The sequence below is a fragment of the Myotis lucifugus genome, unplaced genomic scaffold, assembly GCF_000147115.1.
Source record: "Myotis lucifugus unplaced genomic scaffold, Myoluc2.0 scaffold_69, whole genome shotgun sequence".
NCBI classification, from domain to species: domain Eukaryota; kingdom Metazoa; phylum Chordata; class Mammalia; order Chiroptera; family Vespertilionidae; genus Myotis; species Myotis lucifugus.
In genome coordinates, this window is record NW_005871117.1 from 3,894,769 (window position 1) to 3,917,894 (window position 23,126).

The following is a 23,126-nucleotide window of genomic DNA, read 5'->3' on the forward strand; positions in this document are numbered from 1 at the left end:
TTCTGTGTAATAATACTGGATTTTTATAAAGGTTGCTAAAATTTCTGCCTGCCAAAGTCCTACTAGGTCCATTGGGCAGTTATAATTGATGGTATTTCAAAACTATTACTTAAAAAAATTAGCTCTTTTAACCTAGAATAATTTACATCTTATCTATACTAATAAAAGGATAATATGCAAATGGTTGGGACGCCCTCACGCACGAGGACCGATCAGCTGGAGGCTGTGTGTGCAGCAGGTGCTTGTGGGTGGGGACTTACAGCGTCGGGGCCAGGGAGGCCTCTGCTCGCCTGCACCGGGGTCCGCAGGCCTGCGCTGGCTCCGGCCTGCCTCTGGGGCAATCCATCAAGGAGCCCCGGATAGGTGGACGGAGCCTACCTCTTTGGGGCCATGGATCGCGGGGCTCCCACACTGTGATAGGGCACAGGCCAGGCTGGGGGACCCCCCCTGAGTGCATGAATTTTGTGCACCGGGCCATTGGTTTTATATAAATTAGTATTCTATACTCGTAAACACTAATCTTTACACATAGAAAATAGATTAGTATTGCCTGTAGCAACTTTTAAAAGAGATTAAGTATTATATGCATAAAATACATAGCCTACTTTTATGTCTATTAAAACCCCCTAAATATCTTTATTGACCCCTGATTTAAAATATATATATATATACATATATATATATATTTAGCCCTATCCAGTTTGATAGGGCAGTGGCTTTCGAACTGAAGAGTCCCAGGTTCGATTAACTTTATACCCATTAGCAATCACTCCTCATTCCCCCTCCTGTCCAGCTTATGGCAATCACTAATCTATACTGTCTCTCTCTCTGGATTTGCCTATTTGGGGCTTTTCATCTGAATGAAATAATATAATATGTGGCCCTTTATGTCTGGCTTCTTTCAATTAGCATACTGTTTTTTAAGATCTGTTGTTGCATAAATCAATACTTCATGTATTTAATGGCTGAATAATCCATTGTTTAGATTATATATACATTTTATACCTTCATTAATTGATAGACATTTGGGTTGTTTTCACTTTTTGGTTATTATGAATAATACTGTTATGAACATTCTTGTACAAATTTTGGGAGGATACATGTTTTCACTTCTCTTGGCTATGGAACTAGGAATTGCTGGATCATATGATATCTTCATGTTTAACTTTTTGAGGATCTGCTAAATGGTTTTCCAAAGCAGTAGCATCTACCAGCAACAAATGAGGTTTCTAATTTCTCCTCATTTTCACCATCACTATCATTATCTATCTCTTGTGTTTTTGTTTTTTAATGTATTTTTATTGATTTCAGAGAGGAAGGGAGAGGGAGAGAGAGAGAAACATCAATGATGAGAGAATCATTGATCGGCTGCCTCCTGCATGCCCCCTACTGGGGATTGAGCCCGAAACCCGGGCATGTGTCCTTGACTGGAATCAAACCCGGGACCTTTCAGTCCACAGGCCGATGCTCTATCCACTGAGCCAAACTGCCTAGGGTATCTTTGTGGGTTTGATTTGCATTTCCCTAATGACTAATGAGCTATTTCCTTGTGTTTATTGGCCATTTGCATGTCTCCTTTAGAAAAATGTCTATTCAAATACCTTGCCCATTTTTAGATTGTGTTGTCTTTTTATTGTTGAGTTGTAGGGTTATTTATTCTGGATAGTAGACACTTACCAGATATGATTTGTTTTGTATTATTTTATGATATGGTCAGTCATGTGGGCTCAAGAAATTTATCTCCCGAGATGTACTCCCCATGGTCAACTTATCACCAGGAAGGGACTGGGCTGAGGCAGGTCTGCTGTGGCACGGTCTGAGATATGTGGGTTCTTGACTCCTTCAGGGAAAGAATTGAAGGCAAGAGTCCAGGTGATTTTTAGAGTATGTTTATTAACGCTTGGGATAGTTAAACAAAGGTAGGCCTTAGGATAGAAGTAGACTCGGGGAAAGGAGGTCACAGTAACAGAAGTGAGCTAGGCTGGGCTGCCTAGACTCACTAATGAAAGTCATAGTCACAGAAGTGAGCCAAGGCGGGGCTGCTTTTGGTTCACTGAAAAGTTAGGCAAGAGGAGGGCCCTTGGAGCGTAGGAGAAAGGAAGTTCACACCTGAAGAAAGGGAGCCCTGGGCATGCTCAAGGGAGGGCATGCATGCACTGGGACCTTTGTCTTGAGGGTTTTTATCTGTTCTCTAAAAGTGGGAATGTTAGGGGAGTCTCCGGGGAGGATCTCAACAGAATATTCATCAGCCTTCCCAGTGTGCCCTCTAATATGCTGATGCACCAAAACGAGTGTATGGAGGGCTTTCGGATCGTCCTCTGGTCAGCTTCACCTCTGTCTTGGATTTGTCTGGCTCTGATGTGTTGTTGTTGTTTTATTTATTCCTCTGACTTTATCCATTCTTCCGTTTGGCTGGCACTAATGGCACTAACTGGGTCTCTGTTACCTCCCTGACGAGGCTGATTTAAGTTACTCTCTGGTTGGGGAGGAGAGATGTAAACCATTTGTTCCTCGGTGTCCTTGTGAGGAAGGCTAGTAAGAAGCTAGGAAAATTCCCTGGCAAGTGGATTGGGGAAACTCAGTGAGGTGGCTAAACAGATGGCCCAGGAATTTGCAGCCAGCTAATAAAATTACAAGATCTTATCTTCCCTAACCAAGGACACTTAGAAGCAAATGGTTTACATTCCAGACAGTGCAGAGCGCAGACCAACCTTGATCCCAGTCCCTTTCTGGTGACATTCTGTTTTGTTGTTGCTTTTTGTTGTTGTTAATCCTCACCCAAGGTTATTTTTCCATTGATTTTTAGAGGAGGGGGGGGCACAGAGAAACATCAATTGGTTGCCTCCCACATGTGCCCAACCAGGGCCAGGGATTGAGTCTGCAACTGAGGTATATGCCCTTGACTGGAATCGAACCTGGGACCCTTCAGTTTGAGTGCCCATGCTCAATCCACTGAGCCAAACCTGCAAGAACTGGTGACATTCTTTGAAGGTGAAACTGACCAGAGAATGACCATTTTGATGCATCAGCATATCAAAGGACCCAGCACACTCTCTCCCTTGAGCAGGCCTGTGCCTTCATCCCCCTCTTTCCTCAGGCATGTATCTTTGCTTTCTTTTTCTTAAGCTCCAAAGGTTCCCAGGAGACTTGCAACCTGGGGGAGCAGTGAGCAGCGACAACTCATCTCAGGCTAACTCCCTGAACCTGTCTCCAAGGTCCCTCCTTTTGCCTCTAACTTGTTTCCTGAGTCCATGCAGCCCAGCATGGGTCCCTTCTGCCTCTGTGATTTCCTTTCTCAAGGGCTGAGGCAGCCTTGCCTAGGCCTGGCTCTTCCTCATGTTTCCGAAGGGCCAAGGCAGCTCTACCTAGGCTCACTCCTGTTGCTAAGATCTTGCCTCTTCCATCTCAAGCCCTTGCTTTGTTTCACTGCCCCCAGCTTTAATAAACATACTCTCAAAACTACCTGGACTCATTTCATGAAATCTTCCCTGCGTGAAGTCAAGAACCCACACATCACAGACTGTGCCAGGGCAGGCCTGCCTTGGTCCTGGTCCCTTTCCAGTAACACTTGGTTAGGGTGGATGGGGTCTTGTGATTTATTAGCTGGTTGTTAATTGCTCGGATGTTTGTTTAACTGTCTCAGTTTCCCCATTCCACTTGCCAGGGAATTTTCCTAGCTTTCTACTAACCTGCTTTAAACTGAAGGCCCAAATTTTATGCATGGTAAGAGTCTAAGGCAGCGGTTCTCAACCTGTGGGTCGCGACCCTTTGGCGGTCGAACGACCCTTTCACAGGGGTCGCCTAAGACCATCCTGCATATCAGATATTTTCGATTCATAACAGCAACATTACAGTTATGAAGTAGCAATGAAAATAATTTTATGGTTGGGTCACAACATGAGGAACTGTGTTTAAAGGGCTAGAAGGTTGAGAACCACTGGTAAGGGTTCTTTGTCAGGGGCGTCTCACCTGCTCTGTATATCAGGAAGAACCTTAGACTGAACTCTTGGCTTCCCACACTATGACCTGCTTGCATCAACCACTGCAGGGAAACCCTGGTTTCATTTTTCTGCCAACAGACCGAGACCTGCCCTCCAATCAGAACTGTACAATTTGGATACCTCATGTGCAAAAAACTGACCTAATTCAGAACCTGGGCGGGAACTTTTGCTATAAAAGGTGGCCACCCCTTTGTCTTGGTGGAGCACAATTTAGGTTGTTACCTGAATCTGTCTCCACGCGGCAACTCCTTTTGCTCACATAAATGCTTTTCTTCATTACAGTCTAAAATTAATTTTGGTTTACTGACAGGTGCAGCCACAAAAGGAAACACAATAGAGGCTCAGAAAAGCAATTTATTATATTCAAATGTCCTAGCGACGGGGGGCACTGCACACACAGGGTCACATGGGAAAGATGCCAGGGTGGTCAGGAGCCTGGGGGAGTACTTAGGAATGGCCTTTATTGGGGGGTCTGAGGGAAAGGCGAGGGAGGGCGAGGCAAGCAGATTAGGGTTGGCTAGTTTGAATAAATGTGGGTGGCCTCCAATTGCCTGGTAACTGGCCCTGGGGTGATTAGGCAGAGAAATGATAGCTTCCTGGGGTGCAGAGCCAGATACTGGAGTGTAGCTCTGGATTGGCTAGTTTGCATATCAAAGACATGCTCCTGGCTGGGCCCTTTGCCATCTGTAAGAACTGGCTTCTCAGAGAGGGGATCTCCTATCTAGAATGCTTTTTTATGATGCAACATAACATACAAAAAATCATATACGCCTGGCCTGTGTGGCTCAGTGGTTGAGCACTGACCCAGGCACCAGGAGGTTACGGGTTTGATTCCCAGTCAGAACACATGCCCAGGTTTCGGACTTGATCCCCAGTAGGGGGCGTGCAGAAGGCAGCAGATCAGTGATTCTCATTGATGTTTCGATCCCTTTCTCCCTCTTCCTTCCTCTCTGAAATCGATTTTAAAAATATTAAAAATTATATACAGGTTGGGCAAAAGTAGGTTTACAATTTTCATTTGGAAAATAGTACAATAATTAATCATACAAAAATAAACTTTAATGTATTCACAACTGTAAACCTACTTTTGCCCCACCCTGTATGCATACACACACGTGCACACACAATTTAGATTTACAAATATTTTCTCCCATTCTGTGGGTTGTCTTAACTTTCTCAATTGTGTCGTTTGATACACAGAACTTTAAAATTTTGACGAAGTACAATTTCTCTCTCTTTTTTTTTGTTACTTGTATTTTTGGGGGTTATGTCTAAGAAACCATTGCCAAGCTCAGGATGATTTACCCTTATGTTTTTTTCAAAACTTTTATAGTTTTGGTTCTTATATTGAAGTCGTTGACATTTTAGTTAATATTTATATGTGGTATGAGGTAGGTGTTATCTTCTTTCTTTTGCATTTCTATATCCAGTTGTCCCAGCATTATTGAAAAGACTATTCTTTCCCCATTGAATTGTCTTGACACCATTATGCCAAAAATCAACCATAAATATAAAGGTTTATTTCTGAACTCTCAGTTTGATTCCATTTATATTTTTATCCTTAGACCTTGATTTCTGTACTAGATTAATTGATAACAGGAGCTTTATAATAAGTTAGAAATTGGGAAGTGTGTGTCTTCCAACTATGGCCTTTTCCAAGATTGTGTTGGCTATTCTGGGTCCCTTGCATCTCCATATTAATTTTAGAATTCACTTATCACAGAGTGGTATGTATAATTTAAAATTTTGTTTTAAAGTAATTTCAAATGTATAGAAAAGTGCCCAAAACAGTCTAAAGAACTCCCATGTCCCTGTTCACCCAGGTTTTGAAGTAGTTAACGTTTTACTGGTTCACTGCTCACTCTGTATGTACGTGTGCATAACTCTTGTTGTGAGCCTTTCTCTGGACCTTGGGAGGGTTAACAGAGCCCACAGCAGACATGGTGTCCTGTCACTCCTAATCACTCCCATGTGTACTTTCCCCCAAACAGGGTCACTCTCCTACATGACAGTCAATGACCTTCCACATCAGGAAATCAATATTGGCACAACACTACCATCCAGTCCACGAAGCCCATTCACATTTCCCCCACCGTCCCAGCAATGTCCCTTTTCATTTCTCATCCAAAAAGCTCTAGGAGAATATATATTGCATTTAGTTGTCATGTATTTTGAGACTCCTTTAGTCTGGAACAGTTCCAAGTCTTTCATACCCTTGCCAGTTTTAAAGAGTACAGGCCTTACTTTCTATAGGATGGCCTACACATTTGGGTCCCTCATGGCAGGAATACCAAAAAAATGATGCTCCGCCTTTTCTCTGTGAGTCTCATCAGACTCCTCCCAACATTGGTGATGTTAACCTTGATAACCTGACCATGTTGGTTTCTTCAACTATCTAGTTTTCCCCTTTGTGATTGATTAGTATTTCAAAAATCATGCTACTATCCTATCCCTCATCAAACCTCCACCCGTCAACCATTGAAGATTTCTGCCTGAATCATTAACACCTTTATATTGGGTGCCAAATGATAATTCTCTATTTCCACCATTTCCTCTTCATTATTGAGTGGCATCCTACGGTTAGAGCTGTCCTTTCCATTTATTTAGATCAATGTGAACTTGTGTATTCTTATTTTACTTAATGGATTGTCATTCATTCTTATCACTGCTTATTCTGATGCTCAGCTTTGGCCTGTGGAGCCCCTTCCAGCTGGCTGTTAAGATTGCAACATTTTAATGGGTGTAGCCTGCTAAGGTTCCTCCGTGCTGTGACTGCTGTGTAAGATGCTATTTTGTGAATATATGTGTTTCTTCATCCACTCTTCTGCTGATGGCATTTGGGTTCTTCCCCGGTGTTTGCTATTGTGTTTTGCTATTTAAACTCTAATGTTACACTTGAACTGTCTTGAAATCTTTCATAACATCATGTACTTCAAGGCTGTGTATTGTGTAAATACTAAGCACTAGAAGCAGCGTTTTGCACTCTGAGAGTCAGGCTCGCTTTTAAAATACTGTCTTATCTGAGTTTTCCACGGAGAAAAATTTAAATGACCTGTTTTCACAAACATTTAATAAAGGTTTTATCTTTACATAAATTTCCTTTTCCACCCCTTCTATTTACGCGGGGGTAGTGAAAGACCAGAGCTGAGAGAGCAAAACTAAAAGGCGGAAAACCTTGCACCGAACCCTCACTTTGGCCGAGGGGAAGTGCCGCCGCGGAGACAGGACTGCGGGGGCCAATCAGCACGCGTTCCGGCGCGCAGGCGCAGAAACTCACGTTCCCACCCGGCGGCTCTGCCCCCAAACGTTATCGCGAGTCTTAGGGGGAAACGTCTGGTAACTGCAGAAACTAAGTTCTCGCGAGAGGTAATTGGTTGCTATAGTTGCGAAAACACAGCTGTGGCTGTCGCAGGTAAGACAGCTGTCTCCTCAGAAAACCCCTTCTTCCCGGGCTCCCCACCCCCCCTGCGGCCGCACCCGGTTACCGCAGTCTCCGCTCTCAGCAGTGGCTGAGCTGAAGCGCATCCCTGCGCGGCTGCACCCCCCAAACGCACCCAAACGCCACCGACCCCGCTAAAGCGACGCCCCGCCAAGCCCAGCCTCCCACCCAAAGCGGGGCAGAGACCCCTGGGCTTTGCGCAGACGGCGCCCCGCCGCAGACCACACTCCTCCCGTCGGCTCCTTCATCTGACAGTTAGAGTCCAACTGGTTCCTAAGGGGCGCTTCTCCTGCGCCTTCTTCTGAGCAGGTGACAAGGAATGCGCGCCGGGTGTGGGCGCTAGGAGTCCCCGCCTACGGCCCTGACCATAACTTGCAATGAGCCCTATTTCTTGCATTCATTACTCAACAATATGCCGCTAATGCCTCTTGCAGAACAGGCGTGGTGCCAGGCCCTGAGAGGCTGTGAGTATGAATGACAGATTACTTGTTTTTTATTTTTATTTTTTGTTAATCCTCACCCAAGGATATTTTTCCATTGATTTTTTTACAGAGAGTGGGAAGAAGGGGGGAGATACACACACACAGAGAAACATTGATGTGAGAGAGACACAGCGATGGGTTGCCTCCCCCACACGCCCTGACCAGGGCCAGGGATTGAGCCTACAACCGAGGTACATGCCCTTGACGGGAACCCAACCGGGACACCCCTCATTCAGCGGGCGGAGGCTCTGTCCACTGAGCCACACCAGCTAGGGCGACTACTTGTCCTTAAGGGGGTAACTGAGCATTCAGAAAAGCAGTGAATATTAATAATGCCATTTGTGCTTTGCTTCATAGGTTAAACACGTTTACTGTTACAGTGGCTATTCACGACAAGGCGAAACAGGTCAGAAATTTTATTATCCATTTTACAGAAGGTGAAACTGAGGCTCAGAGAAATTAGGCATTTGTCCAGGGTCAGGCTAGTAAAGACCTAATTCATGTGGTGCTCTTGAAAAGGAAAGAAGAAAACGAATGCAAAAGGTCATTTCAAATGTAAACCGTGCTAGGTTGTCAGGGCCACTTAGGCCTGGAGACATGGTGTTGAACAAGTGATAGACTTTTAGGTGAATGGGGAAATGAAGGCGGAGCTGTGAAGAGGCAGAATAATTTTAAAGTCTGGGGCAGCAGGAAGGTATCATTATTTTGTACCACCAGTACTAGACACAATTAGCATAGTATATCCTAAGTAAACGTTTGAATTGCATTAGTTCTACTTTGAATTGAGTCAGAAAACATGGCCTTAAAAAACACACAGATATCCAATTTATTTTTGAAATGGTGTCCTCAGTGTTGTAAAATAATTAGAAAACATCTTTGACTAAATAAGACATATGTCAGGACTTTTTCCAGTGGACTAACCATTCGATGTGTCTGCTTCTCTATATCTATATCTATCTATATCTATCTGTCTATCTATCTATCTATCTATCTATCTATCTATCTATCTATCTGAGAGATTAAATAACCTTCGAGTGTAGTTTTGCACATTAAAATAAAAGCTACCAAAGAGCACTATGGAGGATTTGGGGAATGGGAGTTGGGGAGATGGCATTCTACCCTCTCTGTCTTGTGATAATTTGTGCTTACTGGGTAAGTTACATGTATAAGGATCTTTTTAGCACTAATCATTGGAATCATCCTTGTGACCAGCTTCCTAAAGCCCTGCCTGTCTAGCAGCAAAGGTTGGAAAGGCCACAAAACAGTGCTGGACTATTGTAATTCCCTAAGTTCTCCCCTGGTGTTGGTTATGAGTAATGTGAGTACTTATGCAGCGTCGGGACATGAGGGGACAGGTTCATTCATTATGTTTGCAGGGACCAAAGAAGACCTGAGGGACTTTGTTCAAGTGCTGATATGGAGCAGATCGCATCAGCAGGAAAGCCTGTGCAGATCACTGTGATAGGTGGATATGAACTGGTAAAGTTATTTTTTTTCAAATATATGTTATTGACTTTTCAGAGAGGAAGGGAGAGGGATAGAGAGTTAGAAACACCGATGAGAGAGAAACATTGATCAGCTGCCTTCTGCACACCTCCTACTGGGGATGTGCCCGCAACCAAGGTACATGCCCTTGGTCAGAATCGAACCTGGGACCCTTCAGTCCGCAGGCCGACGCTCTATCCACTGAGCCAAACCGGTTAGGGCAGTAAAGTTATTTTTGGAAATCTGAGAAATCCCTAGTTTATTCATACTTCTTGAAAGTATACTTGTCTTCTAGCTCAGATCTCTCTGTCAAAAACCTGTGGGTTGGGGAAGCTGTGTTGGGAGCACAACGGGAAGGAATGGAATTTTGCATCATCCTGTACCACCAAATCTACTGGCTTTACATAGCAATGGCTCTTCCTTCTCATTGTTGCTCATGGATAGTCCAGAATCAGCAGTTCAGGTTACTGTGTGTATAAAATGCCTGGCAACTTGAAAATTAAATTTAACAGGTAAAATAAGAAGTCGTTTTTGTTTTCCTAGACAGCAATTCATTCCCTTTTCCTGAAAAGGATCTGAAGTCTTCCAGAGTTGCCTTTATGATTAATTTCTTTTGATGAATTTAAGTAATAAAACTACAATATGATATAACTACTAAAAATTATAATACTAATGAAATGGCAAAATATTCATTCAGTATTAAGTAAAAAAGCTCTTTCCAAGCAGGATGTAATATATGTCCTCTACATTGTTTTAAAAGGTATACATAAATATGTGTGCATATATACACACACACAGGGAAATACACATACGTATTCACTACAAAACACTAGAAAAATATTTGAAAATGTTAATGGTGCTTGCATATTAGAGATTACAGGTAATTTATTTTTTATGCGCTTTTCTCACTTTTCCACATGTTCTACAATATAATTTTATAAACATAATGAGTGTTATTTTTTTAAAACTTCAACATAATGGCATTTAAATACAATGTTGGCATTTAAATACTACAGTTAGATTTGTTTAATGACTTCCTACCTACTTCTTTTGTATTTGTAATATAGCTTGATACGGGAACATGGAAAATGCTATTTAGTACAAGTAAAAATGGGTTGCCAGATGTGTAGAAAAATTCTCTATTTGAGTATAATTGTAAAGTAGTATGTTTCTGTCAACAGAAAGGTTCTAAAGGAGATACCCCAGTTACCTTTATTCGTGCAGAATTTAATCAGGCAGTTCTGGGAGACTCTGCAAAAATTATTGTTTCTTCAGAAGGAACTGCAAAATACAACTTCACTAGCAGTTTTGAGTTCAATCCTGAAGGAGGAATCACTTTAGATGACCTCGCCCACAAGCCTGTGTTCTGTAAGTCTTTGTGGCTGTAAAAATGTTAATTATATGAGTATGTTATGAGGATATTCTGAGGTGTATAGTAGCTGTTGTTGGGACAGATGGACACCTTACCTTTGTAACATGGTATACTTTGAGAGCTACCTGCTCTGGTTCTGACCTACTAGTTTTAGCGAGTTTATATCAAAGACCTATTGCTATATGACTAAACTTTGCAGCCCTTATCTCCTAAGCTGAGTTAGGAGCTTTTCTTTTGTATTCTTGTCTTTAGGGTTGCCAGATTTAAAATAAAACAAAAAAACAAAATTGGGACATACTTATACTAAAAAAATTATTCATTGTTTATCTGAAATTCAAAAATTTTAATGGGCATCTTGTATTTTACTTGGCAACCCTATCTATACTTCTGTATACTTGCCATACTTCTGTATACTCACCATACTGTTGTTAACTTGCCTCCCTTGCTAGAGGAGGCAGTTTTTGAAATCTGGCCTGGATCTTATTTATTTCAGAATTTCTACTGCCTAGAAATATCTGGAACAAAAAAGAGCTAAAAAGTGTTTGTTGAATGAATGACTGAGTAAGTGGATGGATGGTTTCCTTATTCATACTGCTACAATCTCTAACTACACAGTATTATCAGTAGCATACAGACCACGTGTTCTGATCAGAATACAACCATCAACAACATTAGAAATCAATAACAAAAAGATAAAAAAAGAATCCATTAGGAAAAATGAAGACACACTTATGAATAATTCATAGGAAAAATTTTAAAAAAATAATAAATACTGTAAAACATTTAGAATCAATAGTAAATACCAAATATCAAAACTTGTGGGATATAACTGACGTAGTGCTTACTGAGATACAGTAGTCTGTGCTTATCCAAGACCCCCAGTGGTACCTGAAACCTCAGATAGTACTGAACACTATATATACTATGCTTTTCTCTATGCATACATACTTACGATACACTTTATAAATTGTCACAGAAAGAGATTAACAGCAATAACTAATATTAAAATGGAGCAATTGTAACAATATACTGTAATAAAAGTTATGTGAAATAATGGTTTCTTAAAGCAAGTACTGTGATACTCTGATATAGTTGGTATGTTATGGAGGTGGCTAATAAGTGCCTATTGGGCAGGTGGCAACACAATGTGGACATGCTGGACAAAGGGATGGTTCCCATCTTGAGTGGGACAGAGTGGGATGGCACGAGATTTCATTGTGCTATTTAGAATGCTATGAAATTGAAAACTCATTGTTTGTTTCTGGGAATTTTCATTTAATATTTTCAGACTGTGGTTGACCTTGGGTCACTGAAACCATAGAACATGAAACCATGGATAAGGGGGACTACTGTATAATCTTAAATGCAGTCATTAGAAATCAAAAGGATTTAAAACAGAAATTGTATCTCCAAGAAGATGGAATAGACATACTTTTTCCTATTCCTCTCACTAAGTACAGCTACAAATCTTAGACATTATATATAAAACAAACAGGAGAGACTGAAAGGTGGAGAGAAGGAAATTTGAGACCTGAGAAATTACACAGTGGGGAGGTCCTTGGGTTTTCTTTTTGCTTATATGTCCCAGATTTGAGGCTGAAGAAGCCGGCAACCTGGAAACCCTAATGGTGCAAACCAAAAAGTCCAACAGAAATCTGCTGTCTCTAACCAAAAGACCAGGAAAGGGGCCGTCTAGAAAGACAGAAAACTTTTAGACAGCAACTGCTCCACTCCAGCCAAATGTCACAGAAAGAAACTGTGGTCCCACTCACCTCCAATCTAAGTGGGGAACCTAGACTTACACTCTCATAAAGCTGAAAAGTAGGTGCCCCAATACCCTAGCTAGGTGGTGTCAGAAAAGATCCAGTAGGGAGCTAGGACTTTTATGCCCTCTGGTAATGAGCTCCCTCTTCCACCATGTGGTTTTAGTGGAGAGCACATGGAGAATCTAGACTTCTGCCCCAATCTGGTAGTAACAAGGTGCTCCTCTATTCCCCACCAGGATGGTGTCATAGGGACATAGTGTCGGTCAAGACTTTCACTGAACACTATATATATACTAGTGGTAATGAGTCTACACCACTGTGGTATCAGTGGAGAACAGCAAGGAACCAGAACTCCCATTCCCCCTCAGCAGTAAAGAGGAGCTCTCCCCCTCAGGTATGGAGGCTGAGTGGGGAACCTATACTTCTGTCTCCACCTGGCAATAATGAGGCAGTGCCCCTCCTGTTCCTCTGTTGGAGTGCTGTAAAAAAACCAGCTAAAAGAGACGGTTTAAGTAAGATCCAGAGTTTCAAAATGTAATACTAAAAGTCCAGGTTTCACTTGAAAAATCACTCATCATATCAAGAACTGGAAGACCTCAAAGTGAATTTAAAAAGACAATCAGTACATTAATACTAAAGTGAGAGGTATGTTAGAGTTATTAGACAAAGTTTTTAGAGAAGCCATGATAAAAAAAAATGCTTCTATGAGCAATTGCAAAACATGCTGGAAACAAATGAAAAAGATAGAAATACTCAGAAGAGAAATAGGAAGTCTTTGAAAAAAAAATAGAAGATTAAAAAAAAACCTAATAGAAATTTTAGAACTGAAAAATGTAATAACCACTATGAAAAGCTCAGTGAATGGGCTCAACAGCAGAATGGAGGGACAGAGGAAAGAATCAGTGAACTGGAATATAGAACCATAGAAATTACCCAATCTGAGTAATTTAGAGGAAATAGACTAAAAAAAAAAATGAATGAAGCCTCATAGGTCTGTGGGACCATGACCAAATATTTTAAAAGTACCATTGGAGTCTGAGAGGAGAAGTGAAAGAGGGTGGAGCTAAAAGTAAAGCCTGAAAACTCCCCAAATTTGACAAGAGATATAACTCTAGATTCAAGAAGCCGAGCTAACTCTCAATAGGTTATACTCAAAGAAATTCATACCAAGAAATATGAAAATTAAAGATATAGAAAAAAATCTAAGAGCAGAAGAAAACAATAAAAATGGTATCAATTTAAATAAATAAATAAATAAATAAATAAATAAATAAATAAATGGCAGCATGGTTCAGCCGTTGGATGTTGACCCAGGAACTAAGAGATCACTGGTTCAATTTCCCGTCCCGGGTTGCACGCTTGATCCCCAACAGGGGACATGCAGGAGGAAGCCAATCAATGATGTTTCTCTCTTATGTTTCTCTCTTCTATCTCTCTATTCGTCTCCCTTCCTCTCAAAAAGTCATCAATTTCTCATCAGAAACCATGGAGGACTGAAGAAAATGGCATAATATTTCTAAGGTGATAAATGAAAAGAACTGTCCACCCAGAAACCAATGCCCAGAGAAAAGATATGAAGGAGAAACCTAGACTTTCTCTGATGAAAGAAAACTAATACTGTACTATGTCACTAGCAGACCTAGCCTAAGAGAATGGCTGTAAGACGTTCTCTAAACATAAAGAAATGTAAAAGAAAGCACTAGGAACACCAGGAAAGAAGACGGAGTATGGTAAGCAAAAAATTGGACAAATAAAGCAAGCTTTCCTTCTTGAATTTTCTAAATGGTGTTCAACAGTTGGAAGTAAGTATAAGACTATCTGATGTGGTTCTAAATGTATATTGAGAAAGCATTTCATGAAGAAAGGCAAAGGCACATAAAAGGAGGTAAATTTTCTATATTTCATTTGAACTAGTGAAATGATGAAATGTGGACTGTAATAAGTAATGATATAGTGTAATACCTAGAGCAACAACTAAAAATCTATACAAAGAGATATATCCAAAAGTATTACTGATAAATCACAATGGAATTCTTTAAAAAGATTCAAGTAACCCACAGGAAGGCAGGGGGAAAAAAAGAGAAATGAAAAAGAGGACAAACAAAAAAGCCCAGCAGACTTAAACCCTAATACGTTAATAATTACATGGTTATTTCTGCAGGATTGCAGAGTGAGTAAAAAAATGACCCAACCATATTCTGTCTATAAGAAACTCAAAACAGAAACATATAGTCAAGTAAAAAGTAAAAGGATAGAAAAAGATATTTCATGCACACACTAATCAAAACAAAGTAGAAGTGACTACACTAGCATCAGATAAGCAGACTTAGCAAAGAAAAGAACCAGAGACAGAGAAGTTCATTACATAACGGTAAGAGGGTAAACCCACCAAAGGACATAGCAGTTCTCAGTAGGTGTGCAACAAATAACAGAGCTTTAAAATATGTGAAGCAAAACTGATAACACTGAAAGGCAGGATAGACAACACCATTAGTTGGAGATGTAAACATCTTTCAACAATTTATAAAATAACTAGACAGAAAATCAGCAAGGATATAGGAAAACTTAACAACACCATCCATCAACAAGGTCTAATCAATACTTATAGAACACCCAACAATAGCAGAATATACAGTATTGCAAAAACCCACACACCATATGCCAAAACCATATCCTGCCTCATAAACTTAACAAGTTGAAATGGATGAAAATAATGCCAAATGTGTTCTCTGACAATAATAGTATCATAGTAGACATCGATAATAGAAATAGGAAACTCTTTAAACACTTGAAAACTAAAATTGCACTTTTAAATAATCCAAGTGTCAAAGAGGAAGTCTCAAGGGAAATTAAAAAACATACCATTGAACTGAATGGAGATAAAAATACTACATATTAAAATTTGTCAGACATAGCTAAAGCATTGCTGAGAAAATTTATAGCACTAAATGCATACATTAAAAAAAAGAAAATTTTAAAACCAATAAGATCTCATTTCAAGAATCAAGATAAAGAAGAGCAAGAGAAACCCAAAGCAAACAGAAGAAAATAATCAAGATAAAATCAGCAATCAATGAAATGGAAAAAGAAAAATAGGGGATATCAATGAAGTAAATAGCTGGTTATTTGAAAACATCGAATTCAACAAATCTCTAGGGAGGAAGGAGAGAGAGAGAGAGAGAGAGAGAGAGAGAGAGAGAGAGAAAACAAATGATGAATTATCAATATTGGGAATGAAATGGAATTAATATAGATGCTGCAGACATTAAGAGGATAGTAAGGAAATATGAACAACTTTACATACATAAATTGGACAATGAAATGGACCAGTTCCTTGAAAAACACTAACCACAACTCATCCTATATGAAATAAAGTTGGCCTATAACTATTAAGGAAATTGAATTCATAATTAGAATTCTCCAGAACCAGACAGTTTCACTGGAGAATTCTACAAGCTTCTTTTCTCTAGCTACTTTTAAGATATCTCTTTGTCTTTGATTTTTGACAGTTTTATTGTGGTGTATCTTGGAGAGATCTTTTTGAGTTTCTTTTGTGACATGTGAGGTTCATGAACTGGGATATTCAAATTGTTCCCCTAATTTGGAAAGTTCTCAGCCATTACTTCTTTTAATAACCTGTCTTTCCCCTTTCACACTCTCTTCAGTAACTCCAATATTTCACAAATTATTCTTTTGATGGTATCCCATGATTAAATAGGCTTTCTTTACTCTTTTTCATTTTTTAATCTTTGTTCTTCTCTAACTGGATAATTTCAACGTTCCTGTTTTCTAACTCACAGATTCTTTCTTCTGCTTGATTCATTCTTCTGTTGGTGCTGTCTATTGCATTTTTCATTTTATTCATTGTACTCTCCAGCTCTAGAATTTGTTAGGATATATATATATTTCAGAGAGGAAGGGAGAGGGAGAGAGAGATAGAAACATCAATGATGACAGAGAATCATTGATCAGCTGCCTCCTGCACACCCTCCACTGGGGATCAAGCCTGCAACCGGGCATATGTCTTGACCTGGAATCAAACCATGACCTCCTGGTTCATAGGTCAACGCTCACCCACTGAGCCATGCTTGCTGGGCTGTTTGGTTCTTTTTATGATTTCTATCTCTTTGTCAAACTTCTCATTTTGGGTGCTCATTCTCTGGGTTTCTTTGAATTGTCTTTCTGTGTTTTCCTTTAACTCATTGAGTTTCCTTAAAATTTGTATTTTGAATTATTTATTGGGTAATACGCAGATCTACGTGTTTGGGGTCAGTTCCTGGAAGATTACTGTGATCCTTTTGTGGTTTCATTTTTCTTTGATTTTTTTATATTCCTTGCGGTTTTGCGTTGCAGTCTTTGCATTTGAAGTAGCAGTCACTTCCTCCAGTCATTGCTTACTGCCTTTAGGACAGTGAAATACCTTCCATTTGCCCTGCTAGGGATTCTGAGGCTTTCGCAGACCTTCTATGGACATGCATGCTTCTTGCACCCTCTCGTGGCAGAATTTTTAAATGTGTTTGGATTCTCTCTCTCTCTCTCTCTCTCTCTCTCTCTCTCTCGATATATTTTTATTGATTTCAGAGAGAGGAAGGGAGAGGGATAAAGAAATAGAAACAGCAATGATGAGAGAGAGTCATTGATCAGCTGCCTCCTGCACAGCCCCCACCCAGATCAAGCCCAGAACCCATGTATGTGCCCTGACCTGGAATTGTACTGTGATCCGGCTCATGGGTTGATGCTCAACCACTGAGCCACAACGGGCCGGGCTGTATGCATTCTCTGGATAATGCAAACCACCAGGCTGAGTGCTGTCAGCCCTTATCTCTTTTGTTTTCTAAAAAGAGCGGTGCTAAAGTTCAAGTTTGTGGTATCTCCCCCTCGCCCACAGATTCACACCAGCTTTTTACATGCGCTTACTAACCATCTGCCATAGCTTACTCTTGCAGCTGCTATCAAGAGAGCTCATAGGGCCCTAGCTGGTTTGGTTCTGTGGATAGAGCATCGGTCTGCGGACTAAAGGTCCCCAGGTTTGATTTCGGTCAAGGGCACATGCCCGGGTTGCGGGCTCCATCCCCAGTAGGGGGCGAGCAGGAGGCAGCCGATCAATGATTCTCTCTCATTATTGATGTTTCTCCCTCTCTCTCCCTCTCCCTTCCTCTCTGAAATCAATAAAAAATATATTAAAAACAGAAAAAGGAGCTCATAGGGAGCCAGCCACTGCATAGAGGATGTGTGTGTGTGTGTGTGTGTGTGTGTGGCACATGGAATATTGAGGGTGCCCATGGGCTAGTTTTGGGATCCAAAGGCAAGGCACCCCGCACAGCTGGTGGGTGGGCTTCCTGATGGAGTCCATGATACAATTTGTAGGATCCATATCTCTTTAATGTTCTCTAGGCATCCTGTCTGCCCCTCTCCCAGATTCTTCCTTCCTCCCTCCCTACATCCACCCCGGGTGATGCAGCTCATGTTTAGTAGTCTGGATGGGACAAGAGAGAAATTGGCCCATGTGGCAGCATCCTGTACAGATGGGGAAATGGGGGCTCATTCACACACTCTAACTTTCCTCCATAGGAGCAATCATGGGCAAAGAAGATCTCTGTTGGCTCTGAGCTGTGCTGCCTTGGGGATGGGGGATGCAGCTAAAGTCAAAGTGCAGTTCTTACCTTCTCCAATGCATGCAAACTCTCCCTTCCCCTCCCCTTCCCCCCTCCCCTCCCCTTTCTTTTTTATTTTATTTTTTTTGCTCCAGTGCTATGCTGGAACTTCTCTATTGGGAACCTGTACAAAGGTTCTCTCATCTGTGGGTGATTGTTTAAGGCAGGGGTTTCCAAGGGTTCCTGGACTCCAGGTGAGTGTGGCTGGAGCTGGTCCATGGGCCACTGCAGGGTCAACAGCTGGGACTTAAGTCTGCCTAATATCTGACACATGGGTATGTGAAACTCCTTCTGAGTTTTTTAGCATGTGGTATTGGATCCCTTTGTAGGAAAGGGACTGTTGTCTGTGGATGGATGCCAGTTTTTGTTTTCGTTTTTGAGATGGAGAAATCATGAGGTATGTCTTATTCAACAATTTTGCTAAAAAAGCAGTTTCTATATTTTATTAAAATTAAGCTGCTTTAAATTCAAATTAGAGTGTTGTAACTTTAGGATGCTAAATGTAATATCCATGGTAGCCACAAAGAAAACAGCTATAGAATATACACAAAGAAAATGAGAAAGGAATTTAAACATGTCATTTAAAAAAAGAAACGTCTAAACATAAAAGAAGACAGTAATGCAGGAAATGAGGGGCCAAAGTATTATGAGGCATATAAAAAACAAATAGCACAATAACAGCATTAATTAATTAATCTTATCAATAATTTAGGTATAAATTGATTAAACTGTACAATCAAAAGACAAAGATTGGCAGCATGGGTAAAAACATAGGATTCAACTATATGCTGTCTAGAAGAGACTCACTTTAGATCTAAAGACACAATCAGGTTGAAAATGAAAGGGTGAAAAAAGATATTTCATGCAAATAGTAATCAAAAGAGAGCAGGTGTGGCTATGCTAATATCAGACAAAATTAACTTCAGATAAAAAAGATTATAAGTTAAAATAAGACATTATATATTAACAAAAGATTCAATGCAGCAAGAAAATAAAATATTTATAAATACTTACGTACCTAATGACAGACCATCTATAATAATAAAAGTGTAATATGCTAATTAGACCAGACAGCTGAACGACCTTCGGATGTCATTCCGGACGTCCTTCTGGACAAAGCCACAGCGTCGGGGGCCAAAGCAGAGGCAGTTAGGGGCGATCAGGCAGGCAGGCGAGCAGTTAGGGGTGATCAAGCAGGCAGGTGAGTGGCTAGGGGCGATCAGGCAGGCAGACAAGCAGGGGAGATCAGGCAGGCAGGCGAGTGGTTAGGAGCCAGTCATCCCAGATTGCAAGAGGGTGCAGGCCGGCCTGAGGGACCCCGTGCCCCTCAACTCCATGCACAAATTTCATGCAACAGGCCTCTAGTTAAAATATATAAAGCAAAAACTGACATAATTGAAGGGAGAAATGGATAGTGCTACAACAGTAGTTGGGGACTTCAGATAGCCCACTTATAGTAATGGATAGAACAACCAGATAGAAGATAAGTAAAGAAATAGGGAACTTAAACAATACAATAAACTGCTTAGATCTAAATGACATACAGAACACTTTACCCAACAAGCACAGAATACATGCTCTTCTCAAGTGCACATGGGATATTTCAAGTACAGACCATATGTTGGACCACATATTAAGTCTTAATACATTTAAAAAGATAACTTACAAAGTATCTTCTACAAATACAGTGTCATGAAGTTAGAAATCAATAACAATAGAAAACTGAAAATTTCACAAAATTATGGAAATTAAACAACACACTTTTAAACAAATGGTTTAAAGAAGAAATCACAAGGAAGGTTATAAAATGGAAACACAACATACCAAAACTTAGGAGATGTAGCAAAAGTGGTGCTAAGGGGGACACTGATAGCTCAAAATGCTAACATTAAGAAACAAGAAAAATCTCAAATCAACAATCTAAGTTTTCAACTTAAGGATGTAGAAAACGAAGAACATGCCTTAGCTGGTTTGGCTCAGTGGATAGAGCGACGGCCTGCAGGCCGAAGGGTCCCGGGTTCAATTCCAGTCAAGGGCACATACCTCTGTTGCAGGCTCCTCCCTAGTCTGAGCTCTGGTCAGGGCGCATGCAGGAGGCAACCAATTGATGTGTTTCTCTCATATCGATATTTCTCTGTCTTTCCCTCTATCTTTCACTCTCTTCAATGGAAAAATGTCCTCGGGTGAGGATTAAAAAGAAAAAAAAAGAAAAAGAAGAACAAACAAACATAAAGGTCGCATAAAAGGCAACCAAATTGGAAAGGAAGAAGCAAAAGAATCTCTTTTGCAGATTATATGATTTTATATGTAGAAAACCTTATAGGTTCCACAAGAAAAATAACTTAGAATAAATTAATTCAGTGAAGTAGAAGGACACAAATTCAGTGTACAAAAATCAGCTGCATTTTTATAGACAACAATCTGAAAAGTAAATTACACATCAATTCCATTATGATAGCATCAAAAGGAATAACATACTTAGAAATTAACTTAAGTATTAAAAGACTTGTACAATGAAACTACAAAACATTGCTGAAAAAATTAAAGAAGGCAGGCGATGCAGCTGGGATGGTAGCTGCGGTGCAGATCGGAGGAGCCATCTTGTCTTGTGGCTGGGGAGTCAGGCCCCTAATTCCAAGAAGCCATGGCGCGCCCTGCCCCCTCCCCAGTCTGAAAAGTGACAAGAGACGACCACTAAGCAAGCAATGCCACTAGGCCGTTACCGGGAATTTGAAAACCTGAGTTTCTGCCAGACCTCAGTGCAAACTCTGATGACACTGCATCCAAAGTGAACTACGATAGCAAGCCCCTCTTCGAATCTTTGCCCACACATACTACCACATATGATGAAGCTTTTAATGGAAAAGAGGAATTTAGAGAGCAGGCTATCTCAGAATAAGCATTCACCTACAGATTTGGTACCTGGTTTTCTGTCCATGGTGATTTCTATCACCTTACTACTGAAGAAGATACCATCCCAGTGGACCACTGTGACCCAAGGGACATTCAACCATCATGATGTGGTCTTCACCTCCACTCCTGTCTTTTTCTACCCAGATGGAGCACCACCCTTTATGTGAAGTCAAACTCCTCAAGCCAAATAGCTGAAACGATTTAATCACACACACACACACACACACACACACACACACACACAATTAAAGAAGATAAATAACATTCTATGTTCATGGATTGAAAGACTTAATATCATTAAAATGTCAATATTGGCCGGCCCCCGTGGCTCAGTGGTTGAGCGTCAACTATGAACCCGGAGGTCACGGTTCTTTGATTCCTGGTCAGGGCACATACCCCTGTTGGGGGCTTGATCCCCAGTGGGGGGCATGCAGTAGGAATGGGAAACACAGAACAATGATTCTCTCTCACCATTGATGTTTCCATCTCCCTCCTCCTTCCTCTCTGAAATAATATATATATATATTTAAAAATGTCATTATTACTCAAAGAAATATATGGATTCACTGCAATTTTCCTATAAAAATGTCAACGCTATTTTTTTTGCAGAAATTGAAAAACTTATCCTAAAAGTCATATGGAATTTCAAGAGACTACAAATAGCCAAAACAGCCTTGAAAAATTGGAGGTTTCACACTTTCTGATTTCAAAACTTATTACAGATTTACAGTAACCAAAACAGTGTGGTATTGGCATAAAGAGAGGCATATATAACAATGAAATAGAATAAAGAGCTCAGAAATAAACTCTCACATATATGCTCAAATCATTTTTTATAAGGGTGCCAAGATCATTCAGTGGGAGAAAGGACAATCTTTTCAACAAGTGGTGCTAGGATAACTGGATATCCACATGCAAAAGAATGAAGTTGGACCCATACTTAACACCAGATTTTAAAAAATTACTTCAAATTGAGTCAAAAACCTAAATGTGAGTCCTAAAAAGATATAGGACAAAATTTCATGACATTAAATTTGGCAATAAATTATTGGATATGATACCAGAGACACAGGATAACAAAGGAAAAAAATAGAGAAGTTACACTTAATGAAACTTTAAAAAATTTGTGCACCAGCCCAGTTTGTGTGGCTCAGTGGTTGAGCATCAACCCATGAACCAGGAGGTCGAAGTTTAATTCCCGGCCAGGGAACATGCCCGGGTTACAGGCTTGATCCCCACTAAGGGGCATGCATGAGGCAGCTGATCGATGATTCTCTGGCATCATTATGTTTCTCTTTCTCTCCCTTCCTCTCTTTATTTTATTTTATTTTTTTACTGTTCATCAGATCATTTATTCACTTGATTTTTAGATTCACTTGTTGATAGATGTGTATTTGTTGTTCATAATTTGTATCTTTACCTCTTTCTTCTTCTTCCTCTTCTTAAAGGATACCTTTCAGCATTTCATATAATACTAGTTTGGTGGTGGTGAACTCCTTTAGCTTTTTCTTATCTGTGAAGCTCTTTATCTGACCTTCACTTCTGAATGATAACTTTGCTGGATAAAGTAGTCTTGGTTGTAGGTTCTTGGTATTCATCACTTTGAATATTTCTTGCCACTCCCTTCTGGCCTGAAAAGTTTCTGTTGAGAAATCAGCTGACATTCGTATGGGTACTCCCTTGTAGGTAACTGATTTTCTTTCTCTTGCTGCTTTTAGGATTCTCTCTTTGTCCTTTGCTCTTGGCATTTTAATTATGATGTGTCTTGGTGTGGTCCTCTTTGGATTCCTTTTGTTTGGGGTTCTCTGTGCTTCCTGGACTTGGAAGTCTATTTCTTTCACCAGGTAGGGGAAGTTTTCTGTCATTATTTCTTTCAAATAGGTTTTCAATATCTTGCTCTCTCTCTTCTTCTGGCACCCCTATAATTCAGATGTTGGTACGCTTGAAGCTGTCCCAGAGGCTCCTTACACTATCTTCGTATTTTTTGGAATTTTTTTCATTTTTGCTTTACCGG

The 23,126-nt window shown here is 40.4% G+C and overlaps 1 protein-coding gene across 1 annotated transcript in view; it reads left to right on the forward strand.

Moving 5' to 3' along the window:
- Nucleotides 1–8,284: 8,284 nt before the first annotated feature.
- The window catches only part of CFAP70 (cilia and flagella associated protein 70), a 97,825-nt gene continuing 82,983 nt past the window's right edge, over nucleotides 8,285–23,126 (forward strand). Inside the window, exons 1-3 of the mRNA XM_023755108.1 lie at nucleotides 8,285–8,328; nucleotides 9,299–9,401; nucleotides 10,589–10,775. Coding sequence (XP_023610876.1) covers nucleotides 9,339–9,401; nucleotides 10,589–10,775 — 250 coding nt within the window. The 5' untranslated portion in view covers nucleotides 8,285–8,328; nucleotides 9,299–9,338. The remainder of the gene's footprint in view (nucleotides 8,329–9,298; nucleotides 9,402–10,588; nucleotides 10,776–23,126) is intronic.